Source organism: Elgaria multicarinata, chromosome 1 (assembly GCF_023053635.1).
Source record: "Elgaria multicarinata webbii isolate HBS135686 ecotype San Diego chromosome 1, rElgMul1.1.pri, whole genome shotgun sequence".
NCBI classification, from domain to species: Eukaryota; Metazoa; Chordata; class Lepidosauria; order Squamata; family Anguidae; genus Elgaria; species Elgaria multicarinata.
This window is the reverse complement of record NC_086171.1, coordinates 160,621,865-160,645,499: the sequence shown is the minus strand read 5'-3', so window position 1 is coordinate 160,645,499 and position 23,635 is coordinate 160,621,865. Positions and strand designations below refer to the sequence as shown.

The window sequence follows — 23,635 nt, the reverse complement described above, 5'->3', positions numbered from 1 at the left end:
CTATGTTTGAGAACTGAGATTTCTTTTGCCATCTTGATCTCCAACTTGAAATAAGTCAGAAAGGTCTTGCATGTCCTGACTACCTTTTACATTCTTTAGGTATTGCAACACGTTTGTTTTCCTTAGTACAGCAAAAGGCGACTCTTTCTCCAGCAGTCCCAGCAGCAGCTGTTTCATCGTGTCTTGCGTCTCTTCCCTACCCGTGCTGTCGTAGAAGTCGGAGGGGTCTTGGTTCTTCGGTGAGGTCCACATAATGTGCGCCTGGGAGATGTCTCTGCCGCTGGCTGTATGCACTCCCCCCATTACATTGTGGAGCCACATCAGTCGCTTAAGCCCTTGAAGGGCTCTCCCTCTATCATTCAGGAGCTGGTGTTCCGTCACCGCTCTTTTATTGAAATGTGAAAACTCAGAACTGTTGAGAAGCAGAGGTACATTCAAATATGAGCAAGAAAACATTCCCAGTGTTAGTGTAGCTCGTTTTATCCCACAGGCCACCGAACAGAGAAGTATAAGTATAATTACTGATAATAGAAGAAACTAGACACAGAAAGTGATGGTGCTCAGTCTTGTTGAAATATCTGGCACCATCCAACTTCTTGCACAGTATCCCTAGGGTCTGAACTAGAAGTACACAGACCAGTGTTAGCCCCTGGAAGGTTTGACACCTGCATTAGAAAAACAATTTTCCTTCTAGAATTATTTTGACCAACAACAAGTTGTCAGTCCCAAAATAATCCAATGGGAATATGTCATTTTCATCCCGATTATTGTCCCACAGCTCCTCGTCCACCTTTATATAGATTTTAGTAATTTAAAGCTTCAAGCAGGCAATCCAGGGGCCATGGGATATTTCAGATCTTTCCTCTTAGAAGAGTTCGAAAGAGAGAGATCCAGGAAGACCAAAACCAGAACAGGAAATGAACACAAAAACGCTCTTCTCCCTCTCATCTGCTCTGTCCGCATGAGCCTGGCAGGGCTTTGGATTCTTCGGAGACTTGCACAGTTAGGCTGGGATCTTATACGTACCTATTTGGGAGTAGTCACTTGAACTCAGTGGAGCTTACTTCTGAATAGACATATAGGATTATACTGTAAGGTTGGAGTTCTATGCACACTTATTTTGGAGTATGTTGCACTGAATTCAGTGGGAGACATCCAAGTAAACATGCATAGGATCTTACCGTTAATGTTGTCTCCTCTATGACCTTACATAGATATGAGGTGAGTTCGGATGATCACAATAAGGAAAGCAACCATTGTGGCTGCTGCCCATGTGCGTGACCACCATTGTATAAATGTAATAAATCAAATCAAATCAATCTGCATTATTCTCCATGCTGCAGTGTGGCATGTAATCTGAACCCAGCGTACAGCAGGGAGGGGTGGTCAAACTCATCCTATAATCTCTAGTGCACGCCATAGATTGTAGAATGGGGAGGGGGGCTGTCTAAACATCCTCTTTGCCCCACGGTGGCTGTGAATCAGCACTGCATCGGTTATAGGATGCTGCCACCAATTCGCAGCCACCACTGGGCTTTTCCCTGAAGCTGCGTTGTAAAAAAGTCAAGGATTTAACCCAACTTTTTTCTTCAAAGTGAGGTCTCTGTGGCCCTTCTGCCAGGGGACCTCGGTCCAGTGTCAAACCAGGGGTGGTCCAGGGCTAATGGTGACTGATGATTATTTATTTATTTATTTAAAACATTTATATTCCGCCCTATATCAATAAGATCTCAGGGTGGCGTACAGATAAAAGCATACAGTATAAAACAGTAAATATACACAGCTAAAAACAAATTAAACCATAAACCAAGTTAAAACAATATATAATTTAAAAGCAGTAAAACTATTAAAACCGTTAAAACAATGTGCCAACTTAGTGAATTCAACCATTAAAAGCTTTGTTAGTCACCGGAAGCCTGGGAAGAGTTGGTAAGGTGGTGGGCTCCAGCACCCAAATGGCTGGCAAAACCAGCACTCCCTGCTGGTGTGGAGATTTCCCACACCTGCTATGCAGCAGTGATACTGTGGGTTTCAGGGGGAAGGCGTGGCAAAGCAGCACTGTGAAGACAGGCCCTGCATATGCACGCTGGGTTTGGACAAAATGCCAACCTTCACTGCAGCACAGGGAATAATGCACATGGCGGACATGCGGGGGCGGAGCAGCCACGATGGTTGCTTCTCCCACTGTGATCATTCGAACCTGTTCATTATTTCACTACCAACACAACGTCTAATAATTATTAACATTTACTGAATGTTAGGTATCCTAGTTGGGAACACAATCCGAAAAACATGCAGCGCATAGATCTGATTTGGAAGTACATCTAACACTCATTGAATTGGACTTTGGGAAAGTGAAGAAGAGGGAACCTTGAAAATATGAGTAAGGAAGTGATAAGGAAATTTGTCTGTACAAATTCATGGAGGGGAAAACATTAACAGCCTGACCAGTGTCTTTTCTCACAATGTACAATTAAGGTGCCATAGGTAGTTATTAGCTAAAACTAAATATTTCCAGCCATTATACTATGTTGAGCCTTATGAGCCTTATGAGGTACTGTTAGCGGGTGGTTCATCTGTCTGGCAAGGTGTTGTTTGCCCTGTCCTGGACGGGGTTGCACTCCCCCTAAAGGATCGGGTCCGTAGTTTGGGGGTGCTCTTGGATCCAGAATTGTCACAGGTGAACTCAGTGGCAAAGAGCACCTTTTATCAGCTTAGGCTGATATACCAACTGCGCCCTTATCTGGACAGAGATAGCCTAGCTACAGTTATCCATGCTCTGATAACCTCTCGTTTGGATTACTGCAATGCATTATACGTGGGGCTGCCTTTGAAAACGGTCCAGAAACTTCAACTGGTTCAAAACAGGGCAGCACGTTTACTAACAGGGACTGGCCGACGAGACCACATTATGCCAGTACTTTTCCAGCTTCATTGGCTGCCAGTCCAGGTCTGGGCCCGATTCAAAGTGCTGGTATTAACATTTAAAGCCCTAAATGGCTTGGGGCCAGGTTATCTGAAGGAATGCCTCCTCCCATATGTACCTGCCCGGACCCTAAGGTCATCCTCAGGGGTCCTTCTCCGCGAGCCCCTGCCAAAGGAAGTGAGGCAAGTGGCTACCAGCAGGAGGGCCTTCTCTGCTGTGGCACCCTGGCTGTGGAATGAGCTCCCTCAGGAGGTTTGCTTGGCACCTACATTATATGCTTTTAGGTGAAGACCTTTTTATTCTCCCAGCATTTTAACAGTCTATAAATAAATTTTAACTTGGTGTTTTAAATTTGTAATTTTGCATTGCTGCTGTTTTTATCTGGTTGAGCTTTTATATTGTATTTTATATTATGGTTTTATACTGTTTTATACTTTGAATGTTTTTAATTTTTGTGACCCGCCCAGAGAGCTCCAGCTATTGCGCGGTATAGAAATGTAACTAATAAAATAATAATAAAATAAATTATGAGCGCAAACTAGGCATGATGGTGGCAGCCACATTTTTTTATTATCCATGTGTCTAGTCCATTCATCTATAAAGCTGTGGTGCGTGTCTATAAGGAGATTAGAAGCTTCTTCTTTTAAACATACCACAGTTCCTTGTTAAGCTCCATCACATATAGGAAGAAATGCTGGCTACCGTCACTCCTCCATCGTCACTCAATTACTTCCTGTTTGAAAACAGTAAGTAAACAAGGAGCACGAGGGCCATTCAGTCCGGTGCTGTAATCATGCTGCTTCTCCCACACACAGCAGGAGAGAACAGCAACCGGACTTTTTCTGGTTTTTCTTGCGGCGCAAGAAAGGCCAGAAGGGTCGAGACAGGAAGACGCTGTCATGTGAGGAACCTGCAAAAAATCTGTGAGTGCCCAGTAACGAGCGTGCAATAAAATGCTCGTCAGATGGAGCTCGTTTTGTCCAACCCCACATATGAATTAACAGTAAGGTTCTTCATTGCTTTCTAAACCCTCTTTCAAAGTTCCATGAGATAAGCACCATTAAGGCTTGTAGTTTACCTTAGCAAATTTGTAATTTTCACTACAGCAGGGGTGGGCAGAATATAGATTCAGATCTACTATCAGTTTGTGGGTGATTTGCAGAAGATCAGCTAGCATTTCTCACACCCAGTTGTTTAACAATAGCAGCAGCAAAATCACCCCTCTGCCCTGCCGCCCTAAATTACAATGCTGAAGTGAAAGAAGCCTAGTAAGAAGTGGATTTTGGGGTGGAAGGGCTGCAAGTTCTGTTCAGTTGTGTGGAAATGCTGCAGGTTCTAACCTTACTCTGAAATCTTTAATTCTAAAAGCTCCATCCAACAAATGTTTTACTGCACGCTCGTTACTCGGCACTCACGGATTGCTCACATGACGTTTCGTCTGCCTCTCTCGCGTCTTCCGCACCTTCTGGCCTTTGTTGCGCCACACACACACACACAAAAAAAAAAAACAGAAAAAGTCCGGTTGCTGCTTTCTCCTACCAGACTGAGTGGGCCTAATTACTTCCTGTTTTCAGGAAGCAACTTCAGAGCGACAACAGAGAAGGGACGGGAGCCGCACGTTTCGACCTAGATGTGATGGGGCTTTTATACCAGGCTCTGTTTGGTGAATCTTGTGGTCGATTCTGCAAGCCTGAATTCTATCCACCCCTGCACTACAGAATAATCTTGTCTTTAAAAGCTTCTGCCAAAATTTCCATTAAAATATTTTAAGAATAAGAATTTTGAAAACAGACTAGTTAAACCTCCTGTTTAGATATTGACTTCCCCCCCTGTGGAAATGCACTATAAAATGACACTAAATTGTATCAGTAGGTTTTACAAAGGCACAGCAGTAGAAAATGCATCACATTAAAATAGTGCTTATCAACATTTTATCTAAAAATAATTCTTACTTTTCATCTTCTTGACATGTTGCAAAGCAAGCAAGAAAACAAATGGATAAAAGTTTCACCATCTGTAGATACCTTTGGGACAAGAGCATCTTCAGTCCTGCAAACTATTCAACAAGATTAAATGATAATCATTGAAATGTAACTATAACATACTCCAGTTAAATAATGGCTAGTAAAATTAAACCATAGTAACACATTAATAGTAGCAAATTAAGGGTGCAATTGTATATATGTTTAGACAGATCCAATCCTGGGAGTTGTAAGACTTGTTTCTTTCTAAACAGGGATAGGGATGTGCCATAAATAGATACATCCATTTTCGCCCATTCGTATTAACTGTCACACACACAAATTAAACAAGATGGGTACCAGAAGGTTTGTAACATATCAATATCTCCAAAGCTATAGAATTACACTGAATGTTTTATTTGTATTTTTAGTTCAGATTTGAAAGAGAAAATTTTATTTTAAAGCCATTCCAAATAAATTTATTCAGCATTTCGTAAATATATTTGCCATATTTAGTTGAGTTAGTGTAACACATGAAAACCAATAGCATCACATACTTCTAAGATCATAGGCTTTTGGAAGCCACAAAGCAAATGTGATGAACTAAACTACTTTTCAAGAAATATGTGCAGACAAAAAAAAAGTATATTGAAAGACAAGAGAAAGACAAGACAGACAAGAGATACTAATTCAGTTTTTTAAGTACAATGACCATTTATTAGCCATTTTTGTCTAGTATGCAATATTTTTATATATATTTACAAATAGACAATAATTACATACAAATTGAAAGAAAATCTTTTAAAGAGTTACCCCAAAGGCACTATCATACACAGTACTTACTATTAGTCTTTCTATTAGAATAGAGTGGCGTTGACCTGTTGGAGTCTCCCTCGTGTGAAACTTCTACTGCCACGGCAGTGTCTTCCCAGCTTCTTTTATAGCCACTCTGTGGCCACACTAACAATAGGAAGGGGCTGTGCATCATGTTCTGTGACTAAGACTGTCCCCCCACCCGACCCCTTGTATAAATGAAATATGTGCTTCTCTTGCAGACAATAAACCTCGGACGATAAAGTCTACTGTCCTGCAGATGATTAAGGCACTACGACCTCCTATATTTGAAATATTGCTCATCCTGTTGCAGTGATCCTGTTGTTTTCAGAGGATCATAAAACCATACAAATGGAATTTTGATCGAGAGCAGGGCAGAAGAATGTGAGGCTTTTGATCACCGGGGGCACAATCCAGCTATATTTAAGGACTTCTCACTTTACCATTTTTAAGATGGATTTCAGGATCAGAACCAATGAATTGTATCCAATGTTAGTCTAACTAAAGTCCCATTCATTTCAGTGGATCTACTCTAAGTAGGACAAACATTGGATGCAACCCAATGGATGAAATACGTTATATGTTCAGAGTAGGAATTAGCTGGATTTTGTGAGTAGCCAGTCAGCAAGAGGGAAAGAGAGAGAGAGATGGAGACATGAGGACATAAACAAAAGTAAGAAGAACTCCATTTCTTCGCCTATTCTGGTTGGAACATAAGTTGGTACAGAGCTTACAATGGTGCATACCTGCAACATATCAGTGCCAAGGCTCAGCGTGAAAACATGAATGTTAATGCATCTACATAAATCTCTCCTAAATATGATCAATTTTCCCACCCCTGCTACCATCAATTCTATTTGCCAGTAGTTCTGCTCCACGTATCCTATAAGTTGGTCCCCAGCTGAAGGATCATAAGCAAGCGGATTTAAATGACATAACAAGCAGATAATACTACGGAAGAACCAGCATTTGAGCATAATTCATTTTAGGCTTTCTAATAATGGTTGTTATAGCCTGGATCAAATTTAAAGGTGTCAGAAGTGATTGGAATTTTGCATGCCTACCCTAAATTTGTTTGACTGCTATTGGTTATGATTATACTGTAACTTTGAATTTGTTGTGCTATTATTCATGGTTGAGATTATTATAAATGTAGAAAACATGGGGTTAAATGTAATATATTATCTTTTGCTACCTGAAGGCATATTACAGAAGGATATGAATTCAAAGGAGCCAGATTTAATTCTCTAAAACTAGTGTATTTTGAGGGTTGTGGTTTTTTTAAAAAATGTAACAAATAGTTTGATTCACTTAGATAAATAGCTCAGGAAACAAAATATAAATGAAAATATGGAGTAAACGAAGTTGCGATTATTAGATTCTAAAGCATTTGCCCATTTATACTAATTTTGGTCTCACAGCCTAAACTTGAGTCAAGGCTCATCAGGACTTCGTCCTTGAACCTGGGGTGCTTCCGGGCAAGGCTTTTACTGTGCTATGGGGCAAGCAGAGGCAGAGCTAACAAAATCTAGTTTTTCTGCACAAAAGCAACAGGGCATCCGTTGCTTTTCCTCCATGCAATCACAGCCAGTGTGGTGTAGTGGCTAAAGTGTTGGACTGGGAATCAGGAGATCCAGGTTCTTGTCCCCACATGGCCGTGGAAGCCCAGCGGGTGACTTTGGGCCAGTCACAACCTCTCAGCCCGACCTACCTCACAGGGTTGTTGTTGTGACGATAAAATGGAGGAGGATTATATACACCGCCTTGGGTTCCTTGGAGGAAAAAAGGTGGGATATAAATGCAATAATAAATAAAATAAATAAACACAAATTTTAAAAGAAAATAAAAAGTCCACAGCTATTTTTGGGCAACTCCAGACCCACCAAGGCATGCACATTCAAACACACAGCTCCACAGCAAGCAGATATGAGTCTGGTAAAAAATGTCCCATGCCCACTGCAATATCTTGCCCAGGAAAACAATGCTACTGCCTCACAAGCACCATATGTTGCTCAGAAAAAAAATAGGGATGTTGGGGGAATCTGGATTGGGGGTGGATCTGAGCAAGCTTTCATCAGCTCAGCTCCTCAGACTCCCTTCTGACTTCTGCACAGTGATGGGGCATGGCAAGTTGAACTAGATGCAGACTCACCTAAAAACATCCCAACAGCAGTTCATAAAGATGTTTCTGCAAGTACACACACTTAAGTGCTTGATATAAGGTAACCTGCTGTACTTAATATTGCAACTGATGTCAGGATATACATGGCCACTGTTCTGGCACAGGGATGGGATTCTGCCATATTAATTTATTATTTATTTGAAGTATATTTTCAATTTGTAATTTCTGAGGCAGGCTTACAAGAATTTTAAATAAGTTAAAGTACAATAAAATACAAAAAAAGTAGGTGCAGCAGATTGAAAACACCAAAACAAATAGTCATATCAGCAACTTAAAAACCCAACAGAGCTTTATACCATATAACTATATTGCAATATATTGCTATCGCTGTATTGCCATGGGTATTCTGTGCCTCTTTATAGCTACATTTAAAATTAAGATTATTTTTAAGGAATTAATAACAAAAGCAGTAGTAGGTAAACATCAATATTACAGACACAACTAATTCTTCCTTCTACCATCTGTTGTCTAGATGTGCTTATTTTGAGTCACTACGTTTCTCAGCTGTTCACTAAAGGCTCCTAGCTTTGTTACCTGACTTTCAATTGCTAAGCATAAGAGTCATTTATTGAAAAGGTCAAAACCTGTAACCAATTAAACATTTAAATAGAGGTTGCTAAATTGGTACTTCTGAGCTCTTTTTAGTTTCCAGGATACCCCTAAAGCTAAAGTAAATTATCTCTCTGTGAAAGCAGGACTTCCTAGTTACATGTTCCCAGACTAATAAGCACAGGCCAAAGTCAAGTCTAAAACATCTGGTCTAATTCACTGTTCACCTTTATCACTCAGTTCATTTAATAGGCATTCATTTAGGGACAACTACCATTCTCATAAGGACTATGATTTCATTCATCTGAGCAAGCGAATGTCAGCCAGAGAAATTGAAAGATGCTCATTGAATGACCACTTAAAGCATTCTATTATGGACAAAGTGAACTGCCATGGCTACTCAGTTCCACTGTGCTTGGGGAGTTGTATTTTACGGAACATCCAGACTGCTCTTTGTTTAAAGATCAGGTGCTGAGGTAGAGAAATTATGGATGCTTCAAGCCATACTGGCTCCCCATTGGGCCACAGAACTGCTGGACAACAGCGAGGAACCAATGGTTCACAAAGCTGGCTTCCTCAGCTGTCCTCAAGAGTGTCCCTAGGGGAAACAAACAAACCTGGCCATGCCTATAAGCACCATCACACAGGGGCAAATCACATTTGCTTACTGTCGCTTCTCTGCCTGTGCGTTTGTCCCTCATTACTTCTCTTTTGAAAGAGGAAGTAAACAACGTGCACATGGCCTATTCATTGGGCCGTTTTGATCACACTGCTTCTCCTACATACAGCAGGAGATAGCAACTTCCTTCTTTTTTTTTAAGTCGGACTTATTGGGGTGTTTTTTGTGGTGCGAAGAAGGCAAGAAGAGGCATGAGAGGGAGCTGTCATGAGAGGGACTGGTGAAAATCTGTGAGGGCCCAGTAACTAGCGTGCAATAAAACCTTCAGCTGATGAAGCTCTATATGATGATGCTTTGCCTCCTGATTTCCCCCAAACCTCATAGCATCGCTGCTGCCAAGCAGAAACAATAGAGTTACATGCAGGAGTGACCGCAGGCTATCCAGCCCAGGAAAAATTGCAGCGCTGGTTTAAAAATAGCTCAATTCTTGCTATTTTAAATTTATTTGAAGGCAAGGGAGATGGGGTGGGGGAGGTAACAGCAGAGTCACCATGAAGACCCGAGCAAAAACCAAGCACCAGGGGCCATTTGGCTTGTCAAGCCCGTCCTCTGCCCTATGTTCCCACATCACTTGAATCCACCTGTAGCAACACCTATTACCTTGACCTGAACCAAGGCCACAACTTTTGTGAACCGCCCAGAGAGCTTCGGCTATTGGGTGGTATAAAAATGTAATAAATAAATAAATAAACTGTCAGTTGAAGAAACAATGTGGTGACCTCCAAGCAACTGAAAAAGTTGCAGTAAAACAACACTGCAAAAAAGCGCAGTTTCAGGGTGGGGGGAGCCTGACGTGGCTGTGAGCTGGTGGCTGCATCATATAAACAATGCAACACCACTGTACACTACATTGACCCAACTAGAAGTGAAGGAAGCTGGTATGATGTACAGTTAAGAGATTTTGAGGCTTTATCTTTATTCATTGCCATTGTTGTCATCATCACCATCAATGATACCATTATTCTCTGTATATCTAAGATTTGGAGCTAGAGAGTTGGTTCCAGTCTACAGAGAATACTGTATATAAATACTTTGTAACATCCCATCTGTAACCCTTTTGCTAACAGCAGTGACAATAACATGGATTGGGTTTGTTTTGAATTTGGCATTAGCTATCACACCCCCACCCATGAGAAACCTGGAATCTAGGTATCACTAATTGGGTGCCTAGAAAGTCCAACAAAATATGAAACGGGGGAAGCAGGGGAGGAAAGTCATAGAACTGGGGTATAACGATACAGAAATAGGGGGGAATCGAGGAAAATCCAAGAGCTTCGGCTATTGGGCGGTATAAAAATGTAATAAATAAATAAACAAACAAACAATAAACTGTAGGGGGAGGTACAAAGGAAATCAATGGGCAGAGGTGATGGTGAAAACAACAAGTGTGGGAGTGAACCTCAGCGGGATAACTGCAAGCGCTACAGGAGAGGTGTAAAGATGTTTGGACGTACAAGCGCACAGGTGTAAGTTTGCAAGCTTTCATATGCTGTGGAAACAAAGTGGGATAATTCGAGGGAAAATGTGTAGGTGTGATGGAGCTTATAGTATAAGTGGAGAGGGAGGTTGTGCATAGAAGAGCATACAGAGGAAGATTGTAGTAGACAAGAACTTAGAAGGATCGGAAACAAATTGTTTACAATCCCAATGGACTAAACCAACAAGAAAACAAAAAGGCTTTTCAAGGGATCTCATAGCCTAATTGGACTTACTGAAACCCCTACTATTTTCAGATGTTGGCTGAATGCTATCCGGTCCAGAATTACCCATGCTGTTGAAACAATTTCAAGGAGTATGTCTTTCTGATAATGACACAGACATCCCTCCAAGTTTTCCACATCCTTTGGTACTCAACACACATGAACTTTCAAAGGCAGGGTATTGCCTCCTGTATGAAAGAGGAGGAATGTCTCTTCTAAGATCATTTTCGTATGTACTCGTGATTAAAATAACTAGGGTGGGTTGTTTTTTTAGAGAAATCTGTTGCTCAATTAAATGGGCACCTTTATACTCAACCTAATAGTTTTAGATTTATTACCAGCCTTCCCCAACCTGGTGCCCTCCAGATACATCACTCCTATAATTCCCATGGCCATAGCCAGGCTAGTTGAGAAGGGAGTTGCAGCCCAGCACATCTGGAGGGCACCAGGCTGGGAAAGACTGAATTAATCTAACTGAATAGATTCAACATTGCAGTCATGTGGTTAAGATTTGCATACCTGCTTGGTCAAGGAATTACAACATGTATTTGCATACCTACTTGGTCAAGGAATTACAACATGAAGCTGGTGTTTTATACCAAATCTTTCACATTTTAAAATCTGTTTATATATGAATATGTTTTTAAAAATTAAATTACTAAATCTATAAAAATGTATAAACTGGATGCGCTATTAGTGGTCATTTGTTTTGGTTTTTGAAGAGCATGCCAAGAGGTTGGCCATGGTGTGGGATATGTATATCTCCACTCTGTGTGCAAAAAAAGAGTTATGCCAAAAGAAATACTAGAAAAATGGATGAACCTCTGTCTTGATTCATTGAACTATCAGAAGCTTTCCTATCCTTGACTTATAAGATTGCTACTGCTACATGTAAACCCGGCAAAGCTCTATGAACTGCAGGAGAGCAGTTTGTCATATTAATGGGTTTAAAATGCGGATGTCTAGTTGCAATCATAAGGAAGCTGATACCAAATGTACAATATATAACATCCTCAGTGAAAGTAGCATGTGATAATGTCAACATCTACTGTTGATATCCACAGTATGCAGCATTTCCAGGTTTGTACATACAATTCATAGGAAGCACAAAACTAGTTGCCCCTGAATGTCAGTGATCTTTAGATAACTTGTAATTTTCTGGGGGTTTACTTCTCAGCTCTCCTTGGAATAGGAGGTACCGTGGGCTGGAAAAACTGCAAGAGAATCCCCCAACTAGTTGATCAGATGCAAAGATGGGGTTATGCACAAGCAGTGGGAAGCAGATAGGAAACTGGCTTCATCTCCAGAAGGCAAACAGGTTTCCTTGCTCGCCACTAGGTGGCAAAGTCCAACAGCATCACACACACACACACACGCGCGAGAGACTCATTCCACCACATGTAATCAGTAGCAGGCATATCTGCTATCACCACAATGTGAAGAGACTTATATATATATTTTAAAAAGTGGTCATTTCAGTTATGTGAATGCTTTGTTGTAGAAAAAGTATACCATTTGTTAATAGCTGCTAGGATTTTAATACTGGAAATGAGCAGAAGTCCAGGGATGGAGAAAGACTGGCTCTCCAGATATTGTTGGATAGCTCCCATCATCCTGCACCTTTGGCTATCCTGGCTTGTGCTGATGGGATCTGCAGTCCACCAACATCTGGAGGGCCACAAGTTGCCCAACCCCTGAATTACACGATGGGAAATAGGCCAAGCAATTCTATGTTCCAATGGCAGAAGGGGAGGTGGAGGTACACTGCCACCACAGCAGTGCAATGGGCACCATGTCCTATATGTCAGGTGTGAGGAACAGGATTAATCCACAGTGCTGGATGACATCAGGAGGTGGCCTCCCACTAAGCCTTGCCCCTGTCATCACCTGCCCCATTTTGCCTTTCTCTGCTACCTTTGCTCCTGCGCTTTCCTAATTGGGGAAGGCAAGGGAGGAGCAAAATGTTCTCTGCCTCTAGGAATGCCTCTCAAGGCTGCAGCTAAGTCCAAAGCCAACTTTCTTCCTCCCCTTTCCCAATCGTGCAAAATGCAGGAAGAATGAAGCGGCCAGGGCAGTGAGACTCTAGTGGCTCATTTGCTCTCCTGTCCCCTTTCTCTTTTGGCAGGGAAGGGGCCTTGCTAAAGGCCCTGGGGCCCAGCTGAATGTAGCTCATGGGGCAGAGATTCCCCACTCCTGATATATGTGCTCAGGGGGTTACCCTTCATAATCCCTCCATTCGCTGCCTCACACACTAAAGCAGCAGCAACCATTCCTTTTGTACACCCTGAAAGGCCTGCTCCTTGTAGTTCAACATAATAAAGGCTTTCATTTTGCAAAATGTGTTATTTCTTTCCCCCCACCCCATGGATCCTTCCCACCCTCCTACTTTGAACTGGCTTCAGAATGGACTCTGAAAGGAGGAGCAGGGACATTGATGGGCTCTGGGGCTGGCCCAAGACATTTTGCTATGTAAGGAAGAGAACAATATGGCACCCCCTCACAATTCCATGGACAGAAGCTGTTGTGGCCAGTAGTTAAATCTTACTTCAACATTGGCAATAGGGCAGCATCCTCTACTAAAACTGAGGTCAGCATAGGGTTGCATGGCAAGCTAGATGGTACACACAGCTTGGCCTTCTTTAGAGAAAGAGAAAGACAGAAGCATGGCAAATAAATATTATAATAAAATAATAGAAATTAAAATAAAGCGATAAGAGCCAAATAGAATTGGTAGGCCACATCTTATGGGAGTAGGGTCTGTTTCTCCATCAGTATGGCACTCTGAGTTGAGTGTAGTTTGGGATAAGAGGCAAACTGGCACAGTGACCAACCAAGAAAGAGACTTTGGGGTTGTGGCAGACAGCTCGATAAAAATGTCAACCTAGTGTGCTGCTGCTGTTAAAAAAAAAAAAAAAAAAAAAAAAAAGCAAACTCCATTTTAGGCATAATTAGGAAAGGAACTGAGACTAAAAGCTCCCTACCTTCGCTTCTCCGCCCTTTTTGTTCCTCAGTTACTTCCTCTTTTCAAAAGAGGAAGTACATAATGGGCACAATGCCCATTGAGTCCGCTGTTTCAGAACTTTATCACACCAGGATTATACTGTGTAATCACTGCGAATTGCATGCAAAGGACTCAGAAGTCCCCCCCCCTTATAATCTGCTTTGATTGTGAAGTAATCCCATGCATCCTGCCTTAATTGTACAATAAAGTAAAAAGATTCGCCGTATTTAGCCCGTACATTTTGAGCGTATCTTCCGAGCCGCCCCTGGGGCGCAGGAGCAAGATTTTAAAGAAATGCTTACATCTGTGTAAGCTTTAAAGATAAAGACACCAAAATTGGCACAGTAATAGATATTAGGGAGAGCTTTAAGCATACCAAATTTGAATTGAATTGGGTCATCCGTTGATTTTTTAATGATTTTTTACATTTCCCCCCTTAAACTCACTTCCTGGTATGCAAAGTATTGCTGTTGCCCGGTAGCAAAAACAACAACAACGGCGAAAGCTTAGCGCTACGGGAATAATCCAAGGGAAGCAGGTATGTGGGATGAAGCTAATAATGGCGCTGCTTCTCCTGCACACAGCAGGAGAGAGAAGCAATTCCAAATTTAAAAAAACATCGGACTTAACAAGTTTTTTTTTTTTATCTCACAAGTAAGGCCAGAAGCAGCAGAAGGCGCACAAGAGGCAGACGACGTCATGTGAGGGACCTGAGCAAACTCCGTGAGTGCCCAGTAACGAGTGTGCAATAAAACACTCATGGGATGGAGCTTTAAAACTGCCAATATCATATTGCCCTACAAATCCATGGTGCGACCAGACTTAGAATACTGTGTATAGTTCTGGTCACCGCACCTAAGAAAAGATATTGTAGAGTTGGAAAAGGTGAGTCAGAGGAGACATGATAGAGACATACAAAATTATGCATGCAGTGGAAAATCTGGATAGGGAGACATTTTTCTCCCTCTCTCATAATACTAGAATCTGTGGTCATCCCATGAAACTGACGGGTGGCAGATTCAAGACAGATAAAAAAGCAAGTACTTCTTCACACAATGCATAATTAAACCATGGAATTCACTACCACAAGACGTGGTGACGGCCACCAATTTAAATGGCTTTAAAAGGGGGTTAGACAAATTCCTAGAGGAGAAGTCTATCAATGGTTATTGGTCCTGATGGCTATCTTCTACTTCCAGTATCAGAGGCAGTATAGCTATGTACAGCAGTTGCTGGGGAACATGGGTGGGGAGGTACTGTTTCACTCACGTCCTGCTTGTGGTTTTCCCATCAGCAGCTGGTTGGCCATTCTATGAACAGAATGCTGGACTAGATGGACTCTTGGTATGATCCGGCATGGTTCTTCTTTGAGCTGAGTACTGCCAGGAGGCTGTTTCCCTGGCATACAGGTAAGTGGTTAGAAGTTTTACCTGCTACATTTTTGTACATCAGATTTCTGTTGAAAGGAACCAGGACTAGGAAAAAAAGGTGGCAACACTAAAAAGTCCTGTATGGGATTTACTAAGGGGTTATCACCTCAGGCATTCATAACTAAATGAGCAATCTTAAAATTAAACTCTGTTGGATTTACATCAAGTTAGAAAGCTCTGGCATGGGCTGGTCCATGAAATCACGAAGAGTCGGAAGCGACTGAATGAATACACAACAATGTGTTTAAGGCTGCGATCCTTTTACAATTTCCAGAGGAGAAGCCATGTTAGACTGTTGCAGCAAAAACAATGAAGTCTTATGAAGACTAACAAATTTATTACGGTATTATTTATTTTATTATTTTTATTTTATTACGTTTTTATACCGCCCAATAGCCGAAGCTCTCTGGGCGGTTCACAAACCACTTCTTCAGATGCATGAAGAGGGTGTGGGGAGGGATGGGGAGAATTGTAATGAGTGAGGTCAGAGGGAAATGAAACACAGAAATTACAGATAGTGATAATTAACTATGGCCATTCACAGAACAGTTGTTGGGTGGTAACATAAACATCCTTGCACTGGTGAGGTAGTATGATTTTAATGATTAAAAAAACTCCTTTGTCCTTGATCAACCTAGAGGAAGTAAAAGTTGGATCTCTTCAATGAATTGCAGCATAACTGTTTCACATTGAGATATGTTTTTGAAGTTCCTTTGTTCTAGAATATCTACTTTAAGGTCAGTGACAACTGTGAGTTTCAAATGTCCCTCCGTGGTGTTTTTTGTTTTTAATGTTGCCTTTTCTGATTTCAGATATATATGCCCATCTATTCTTTTGCATAGAGACTGGCCTGTTTTCCTATGTAGAATGCAAAGGTACATATTATTTGACTTATTGCCATTATCATTAATTGCTTTTCTTCTTTATTGAAAGCTTTAGGCTGAAATCCTATACCTAGGAATAAGCCCCATTGCACTCAATGTGACTTACTTTTGTTCAATACATAAACATTTTTTAAAAAAAGTCAGAATGCATTAGGCACCATCACGACCAATCGGGTTCCCATTTTGAAATAAGTGATTTGCATTACCGTGTAAGGATGGCCCCGCAAGATCATTAAGTGCGGGATCCATGAGCATTTATAGTGTTTTTCATTCACCACTTAATAATCAGTCCTTATACATCTTGCAGCCCGAATCTAGTTTTGAATGTTGTATTCTTTTTATTTGACTATTGTTTTTGTTTTGAAATTTTTGTAAATCGCTTTGATTGGGCCCAGAAAAAGCAGTATAGAAATACAATACAAAAGGCAAATAATAATAAACAATAGTCTTCGAAAGTTAAAGCCCCATGGGTTTTCAAAGGGCAGTCCTTGGTAAGAATAGTTAAACAAAGGCACCTCCCCATTAACCATTGTTTTTTTCTTGCTCCCAATCCACGGTGGGTTGTGGTTATAATTGCAGAGGCTCAGTTGGGAGATCCCTTAAAACAAGATTAAATGCACCACACCGAGTTACTGAACTCGGCAGCAGCTTGCACAATTGTGCCAGGGAGGGAAACACGCTTCCATCATAAACCCGACCTCTTCCAGTGCCTCCATGAGGTACTGCAGGCCCTACCGAGCCTTCCCTTCCCCTCCCCGTCTTCTCTGGTTGCTATGGTGAGTGCGATCCTGCCTGCTGGGTAATAGAACAGCTTTGTGAATAGGAGTAAAGGAGGAGCTGCTCCTTGAGGCGGAGCTGCGCGCCTGGGAAAGGGTAGGGCGCAGAGGAACGTCGATCACCGGAGAAGCGATTTGTAATTGGTGGAAGTTCTGATCACGTGCTTATGTGGGCAGGACGTATATAAACTCAGGGCGTGTAGGTGCCGTCCGCCATTTTGTCCAGTGCGAAGAAGTAAGAGCGGCAGCGAAATCGAGTCTTGGCGGGAAAGCGAGAGACACCGATCGAACTTAGGTTGCTGAGGGACGAAGTAAAGGAGGCGGCGAAGGAGAGAGAGTAGTAGTATTTATCGAGAGTCCTTCGCACTCCTGGTCCCGGAAGCCGGTGAGGGAGGGGCTGGGTCGGGATGGGAGGCCTCGCGGTTGAGACAGCGGACAAAGAGCCGCCGCCATTTTGTATGGTCGAAGTAACGTCAGGTCTTCTGCCGGGATGATGGTCCCGTGAATGAAAGGGAAGAAGAACGGACTTGGGCACAAGGGGCACTGTCGTTGTATGCCCAGACTAGGGAGGGAGAGTCGTGGGGGTTGAAGGATGCCTGGTTGGGCGGGAACCGGCTTCGAAAGCGCGCCACCAACCTGGCTAATTATAAGCCTTAAGTTACCTCGTGAGTGAACCCGAGGCCCGCCTCGTATCCCTACCGGGCTGCATGGTTAGAAGCGTGCCTTGGAAATCCGAAAATTCACGCCTTTGGAAGCTCAACCCTGCCTCCTTTTTTTAAAAAAAAAAACAAGAACCAGAGAAAAAGATCGGCTGCTTCTCCCGCCTTGCCTTCAAAAAATTTTGGATTTCGATTTGTGCTCTCTGAACTCAGATAACGTTTCTGGAAACAGAACTAGCTATATACAGACATGACTTAAGTGCATTGTCAGTTGTAAGTCATCCACGGTGCATTTTTAACATCTGAATGCTAGACTCTAGAGTTGTTATAAATCTCTTACAATTTAAGAGATTCCTCTGTTGTGTGGTAAGCCTTACTGTAGGTTAATTTTTTTACTGTGAACAGAAAGTGATTTTTTTCTCTTGCATTTCTTTCAGAGATGCATCGTGATTCGTGTCCACTGGACTGCAAGGTTTATGTAGGTAACCTTGGGAACAATGGCAACAAAACTGAATTGGAACGAGCTTTTGGCTATTATGGACCACTGCGTAGTGTGTGGGTTGCTAGAAATCCCCCTGGTTTTGCTTTCGTTGAATTTGAAGACCCACGTGATGCTGCTGATGCAGTGAGAGAACTAGATGGGAGGTAAAGTCCATTTAATTCTGGTTGAGCTTGCTTGAGCTTACCCTCTGATAAGTCAATGTAATAACTCTACACTGAATTAATACAGAAAAGTACATAGCAGATAGGCTTGTTGAAAAGAATTTTCAGTCATGGCCTTTTAGGTATGGAGATGTTAAGAAATAGAACTGATATTATCCCAAGGTGAAGTTATCCAAACTGCTAGCAGAATCTATTAAACTTGTTTAAAATAATAATTTATGTCTTGTGTAAGAAGGGTTTATTTTGAAAGTAATCTAGACATGTTACATATGAATTTGACACTTCATAGTTTCTGTTTAGGCTCCAAATATTTTAAGTGCTCTAACCTTAGAGGACAAATGGCTCAGTATGTAAACAAATTTCAGTCATATTTCAGATAGTATCAGCATTGATTTTTGCATGCTATTTTTTTTAAAAAAACCTTTGGTTTCTATAAGGAAGCTTAACACTGAAGACCAGTGTGCGCTCTACACCGTAAAAACACTTTAAAATGCTGGCTGCTTCCTGAGAATGAAGTACTGGTTTCCAATCTGTTCCATTTCAGCAAAGCACAACCAATAGCCTGGATGGTAAAGTTTTGTGTCTAGTAGTTATCAAGAGGTTCTTTCCAAAAGTTGAAAACTTTGGCTCCATTTGAATATTGGTATTGACCATCAGCATCTTATCTCGCAGAACACTTTGTGGGTGTCGTGTCAGGGTGGAACTGTCCAATGGTGAAAAACGTAGTCGGAACCGTGGTCCACCTCCCTCATGGGGTAGACGTCCTCGAGATGATTATCGCAGGAGAAGTCCTCCACCTCGTCGCAGGTATCTAGGATCAAAGAACTTGCATAGTGATGTTGGCAGTATTACCTTTTTGGCATAATAGGGTTTTAAAAGCATATTGATGTCTGTCAATATTGAACCACCAAATTCTAAAGCATTAAGCATGTGTTAGAGGGATACACTGTGTTGAATACTGACTTTTATCCTTAGGTGTCTATACCAGTTGATAGTGCCCTCTAACATGGATTATCATCTTTTCTTCTGAAGTCTATTCATCTTCTAGTCGCTTCCTTTTTCTTCCCAGTACTCCAACATGGTTTTTTGCTTTCCTTTACTCCATTGTTGGTAAACGTTACTTACAACAGCTTGGCTTTTTTTCACTCAAGAGGTTTTTCCACTTTAGGACAGGTAATGCCAGGCAGGCAACTGTTTAAAGAATGCTAAAGCAATGAACAGTTACTTAGCTAAACTTGACAGTGTAGTAGAACCATTGAAATATGACTCCCATGAATTCTGCAAGATTAATTTTCAGAATAAAACAGACTTTTATTTGATGATGCATTCTCTGACCCAGACAAGTTGGCTGGGTGTTAAATATTCACTTCAGTACTTAAATCCAGATTTCTGCAAGGGCTGATCTTAACCTATTGCAGGTGAATGAAGTCCATACAAGATAAGAGTGAAACCTATTCCCTTTCACTGTAGAACACAATAGGAGTATTTGTTAGCTGATAGATGGTTGTACTGATGGCTTGTTTTTCATTTTTTTATGCTTTTTGGTCCATCTATTAATAAAAATGAACCCGTTACAGAGTCACCATCATGTCTCTTCTCACCACCCTCTGAGTCTGCATTAGCCAGTCAACTAGCCCTTTCAGCGTCATGTGACCAGCGCGCCCCATTCAGCTTGGCTGGTGTCGTTTCACATGACCCAGGCATGGCCAGTCGTCAGGTTGCACCGCCCTTTGGTTCCCGAGCATGCTGTTTTCTCTCAGCCTTCTCTCCAACCTTAACCAAATCGGCAGCAGCCACCTCGACCGCCCACACATTCCCGGCCAATCAGCTCAGCTGTTTATTTACCAAATGTCTTCACAACAACTACAGCAGCAGCCTTCGGCTAACAAAAAAGCAGGAAAAATCCACAACACCCCCTTCGCCAACCAACTAAATACAACGCAACATCTGGCAAAACCTTTTCAGCAAATTCTTCTTGGCAGTCAGTCCGGCAGCCTCACCTCACCATTTCTAGCTTGTTGAAACCAAAAACTAGTAAGTTTTTCCTGCTTATACAGTTTACTGCTGGTTAAAATAAGGAGTAAGCGGCTTATAAGTAATTACTTTTTCTCAATCAAAGGCTGGCTGTGCATAATTTCGTGGTAACATTCATATGTTGCTTAAATAAAACTTTTAAGGGTGTTAAGGAAATTTAATCTAAGTAACTAAACTGCAGTATATTTGCATGTGAAATGGCAAGCTACACTTAATTGCTAACTTAGTTTTTCCTTACAAAATCTGCCAACTCCTTTCACCTTTAAACTGTTTTACTAACGGTTTCAGAACAGTTATTTTTTGGGATAAACTGGGCAAACTAAGATTCTTTAGACTAAACACACTATGACAGATTAAAATTTACATTCACAAATATGCAATTCTAATGGCGTTTAATGGCATTGTCACTGTGTGCATTAGTCTTTCACTTGGTACCTTATGTCCTGTTGAGGACTTGACCTTGCATGGGTTCCAAAATATTGGTTTATACCAATTTTGGAACTACTTGTGGGACGTTGGTATAGTATTCTAGGCAGTGGATTTAGTTGAGATGGAAGTGCTGCATTGGACAGGTTTGCTATGATGTGGTGTTAGTTAAAACAAACTCATGGTTGGAAACATGCTGATCACACTGAGTTTTTTTAATGCCTGAATCTTTCCATTTTGCTGGACGATGGGTGCCATTTATCTTGGCACATTCACTGGGCCCAACAGTGACTTGACAAGTTGGGAATTGCCTCACCCTAGTAGTGTTGAATTGATAAATACTCACTTTTCTGTTTTGATTGTAGATCTCCACGAAGGAGAAGCTTCTCTCGTAGCCGCAGCAGGTAAAGTGTTGATACTAAATTTGAATTGTCTAGTGATTTACTATAGAATAAGGAGCTTTCCCACTACTTTAAACTGATGACATTGTAGTGCAAAAGAAAAATGACCCAGATGGAAAGTAGTTAAAAGTTCTAAAACACTTTACTTGAAAGTAGCTCAAGTTGTCCAAAGGATAGCTTATATAAATGGTTATACAATTGACTTGCCATATTTTTTATTTTCTTCGAATCACAGCCTAATAAGAAATCACACTTTAAAAATTCTGGATTTTTTTCTGGCATTAAATGTGATACCTTGCATTTGAAATCATTCAGTATCAGTGTTGTGTTACAAATTCATTTAAAATGAAAATGGACTTCTTTTCAGGCATGATTTCAGAGCATTGTAAAAATTAATGTTTTGAAGCTGTGGATTACTCAGATAGAAAGCACATCAGCTATAATTATTAATTATGTGTTTGCACACTGGCCCTAATTATTAATTAGGAACTCATTTTAAGTTTTAAATTAACTGTTTTGGGTAACTTAGAAAAACATTTGTTATTCAAGGACTGAAATCAAGAAAGGCCTCTAAAAATGCATTTATATTAGTGAAATATTTTATTCCAGAATCCTCTCAGTCTTCATATGCATTCTCTTGTAATTCTGAATTTCTCTTTCAGGTCCCTTTCTAGAGATAGAAGGAGAGAGAGATCATTGTCAAGGGAGAGAAATCATAAGCCTTCTCGTTCATTTTCTAGATCTCGTAGGTAAGCACATCAAGTCTCTCGATTCAGACATAAGGGTAATTCTGAAGTGTGTTCACTAGATAAATCCCTCTAGTGCAGTAATTAAGAGCCCTTAATTTAATATGTATAATGGGCAAGTCGAAAGTTCAGGTGTAACTTAAATTTATTTGGATAGAAAATCATAACAAGGTTTAGATAGTGAAGTTGAAGTATATTGCACTGGGGAATCAACTTCTATTTAACTGAGAATCTTTAATGTATATTTTATCTAGCCGTTCCAGGTCAAATGACAGGAAATAAGACCTTCTGGAAGAGCAATGTACAGGAAGTCACACTAGATCTGAAGAAAGGAGTATGTACAGAACATTGTTTTCTTTAAGACTTCATAAGCTTGGTGCATTTTTAAGATGTTTTAGCTGTCAAATTTTGTTTTCCTTGTCTCTTGTAACAGGTGACAAATGTAACAGTTGTGAATCTGTATATGGTTCTGAGCAGGTCATATGAAGTGTAATAAACCCGTTGCTTTACAGTGTACCCTTAAGCATAACTTTGATTTGCTTTAGTGTTAGCCAATTACCTTGCATAGACTTACCAAATAAAACCTCAAAAGCCATGCAGTGGCAAATGTTCTTAGTCTTTTTGAGTTGTTTTGGAATCTTTTCAGGATCTAAACTTGAAAGGAAGTTCTCAGCACTCAAGGACTATTAATCATGAGCATTTGCTGCAATCACAAATGGGCAATCTGTGCAGGGTGAGACCTGGAAGTTTAATTAGCTGGTCAGAATAGTGGAAAGAATAGAAATATTAGAAAGGGACTGTGAAAGCCTTATAGGTAGACTTCTTTTCTAAAACTGTTGAAGTTCTGATTTATACCAGCTTAGTCAGAACTACCTTTTATTGTGTAAAATGTAGATTGAGTTTTGTACCTTTTTGTCTAGAGTGCTACCTAAACTGCAAAAATACAAGCTGCCTAACAATTTTCACTATTGAGCAGACCAAAATAAGGACCCATAGCTGGGTAAATATGGATGCATAAGGGTACATTGTAATTGCAAAATGTCCTTATTGTGCATAAATTGTCATGTCACTGTAAACTCTTGGAGCTCTTTGGATTAAAGTTTTGGTTACAAATCGTTCTAAGTATTTAACTTTTGTATCTTGACATTCATGCAAAATATAATATTCAGGTAGACTTGTATACAGTTTAATTCAAATCTACTATTGTGAACAGTTTGAAGCCATAATCAAATTTCACTGTGTTAATGTCTGGTTAATTGGCTGTTCCGAGAGAGTTCATACATAAGTAAGAGATACACAAAGCTCCTTTTGAAATATGTCTGATCAGGAGGTAATTACCTTATATTAAAATATGGCTATTCCAACATCAAAACAAGTTATAGTAATGTCTGGCTTAGCATGAGATGAGCCTTTGCATTTGACTGATGTAGCACTCAAACATGTATACCAGAAGTGAACTTGCAATCCAGGGATTCAAAATGAAGAATACAATTTAGCTTTGTCATGTCTGCAAAGCTTTAAAGTGCCCTGCATTAAACAAATGTTGCATGCAATGTTTTATCCACAACAGAAGCCATTTGTGGCATGTAATTAGAATGCCAAAATGTACATCGGTCGTGTACCCCAGAAAATGACTGGTCTTGTGCATTTAGATTAAATCCATGCTACTTGAAAATATCTGGTTTAATTTCCTTATCTAGCATTGAAAGATAAGTATATGGTCATCCAAAGATGGTTAATGTTTAGGGGTTTATTTAAATAGGAACATCAAAAGGGAAATATAA

The 23,635-nt window shown here is 40.8% G+C and overlaps 2 protein-coding genes across 3 annotated transcripts; one reads left to right on the top strand and one right to left on the bottom strand.

The window, feature by feature from the left end:
• LOC134406842 (parathyroid hormone 4-like) lies at positions 1-4,967 on the bottom strand. The gene is made up of 2 exons (XM_063138486.1): positions 4,879-4,967; positions 1-412 (listed from the first exon to the last, which is right to left on the bottom strand). Exons 1-2 carry the CDS (start codon positions 4,965-4,967, stop codon positions 1-3), a joined length of 501 nt encoding a protein of 166 aa, XP_062994556.1.
• Positions 4,968-17,135: 12,168 nt separating this feature from the next.
• Positions 17,136-22,969, top strand: SRSF3 (serine and arginine rich splicing factor 3). Of its 2 annotated transcripts, none has more exons than XM_063140859.1 (6): positions 17,136-17,307; positions 18,019-18,226; positions 18,917-19,051; positions 21,070-21,108; positions 21,768-21,854; positions 22,106-22,969. In XM_063140859.1, the coding sequence occupies exons 2-6, from the start codon at positions 18,021-18,023 to the stop codon at positions 22,131-22,133; spliced, it is 495 nt and encodes a 164-aa protein (XP_062996929.1). In that variant the 5' UTR covers positions 17,136-17,307; positions 18,019-18,020; the 3' UTR covers positions 22,134-22,969. The 2 variants fall into 2 exon arrangements, with proteins under 2 accessions (XP_062996929.1, XP_062996930.1); XM_063140860.1 differs by having other exon boundaries at positions 17,144-17,217.
• Positions 22,970-23,635: the final 666 nt, after the last annotated feature.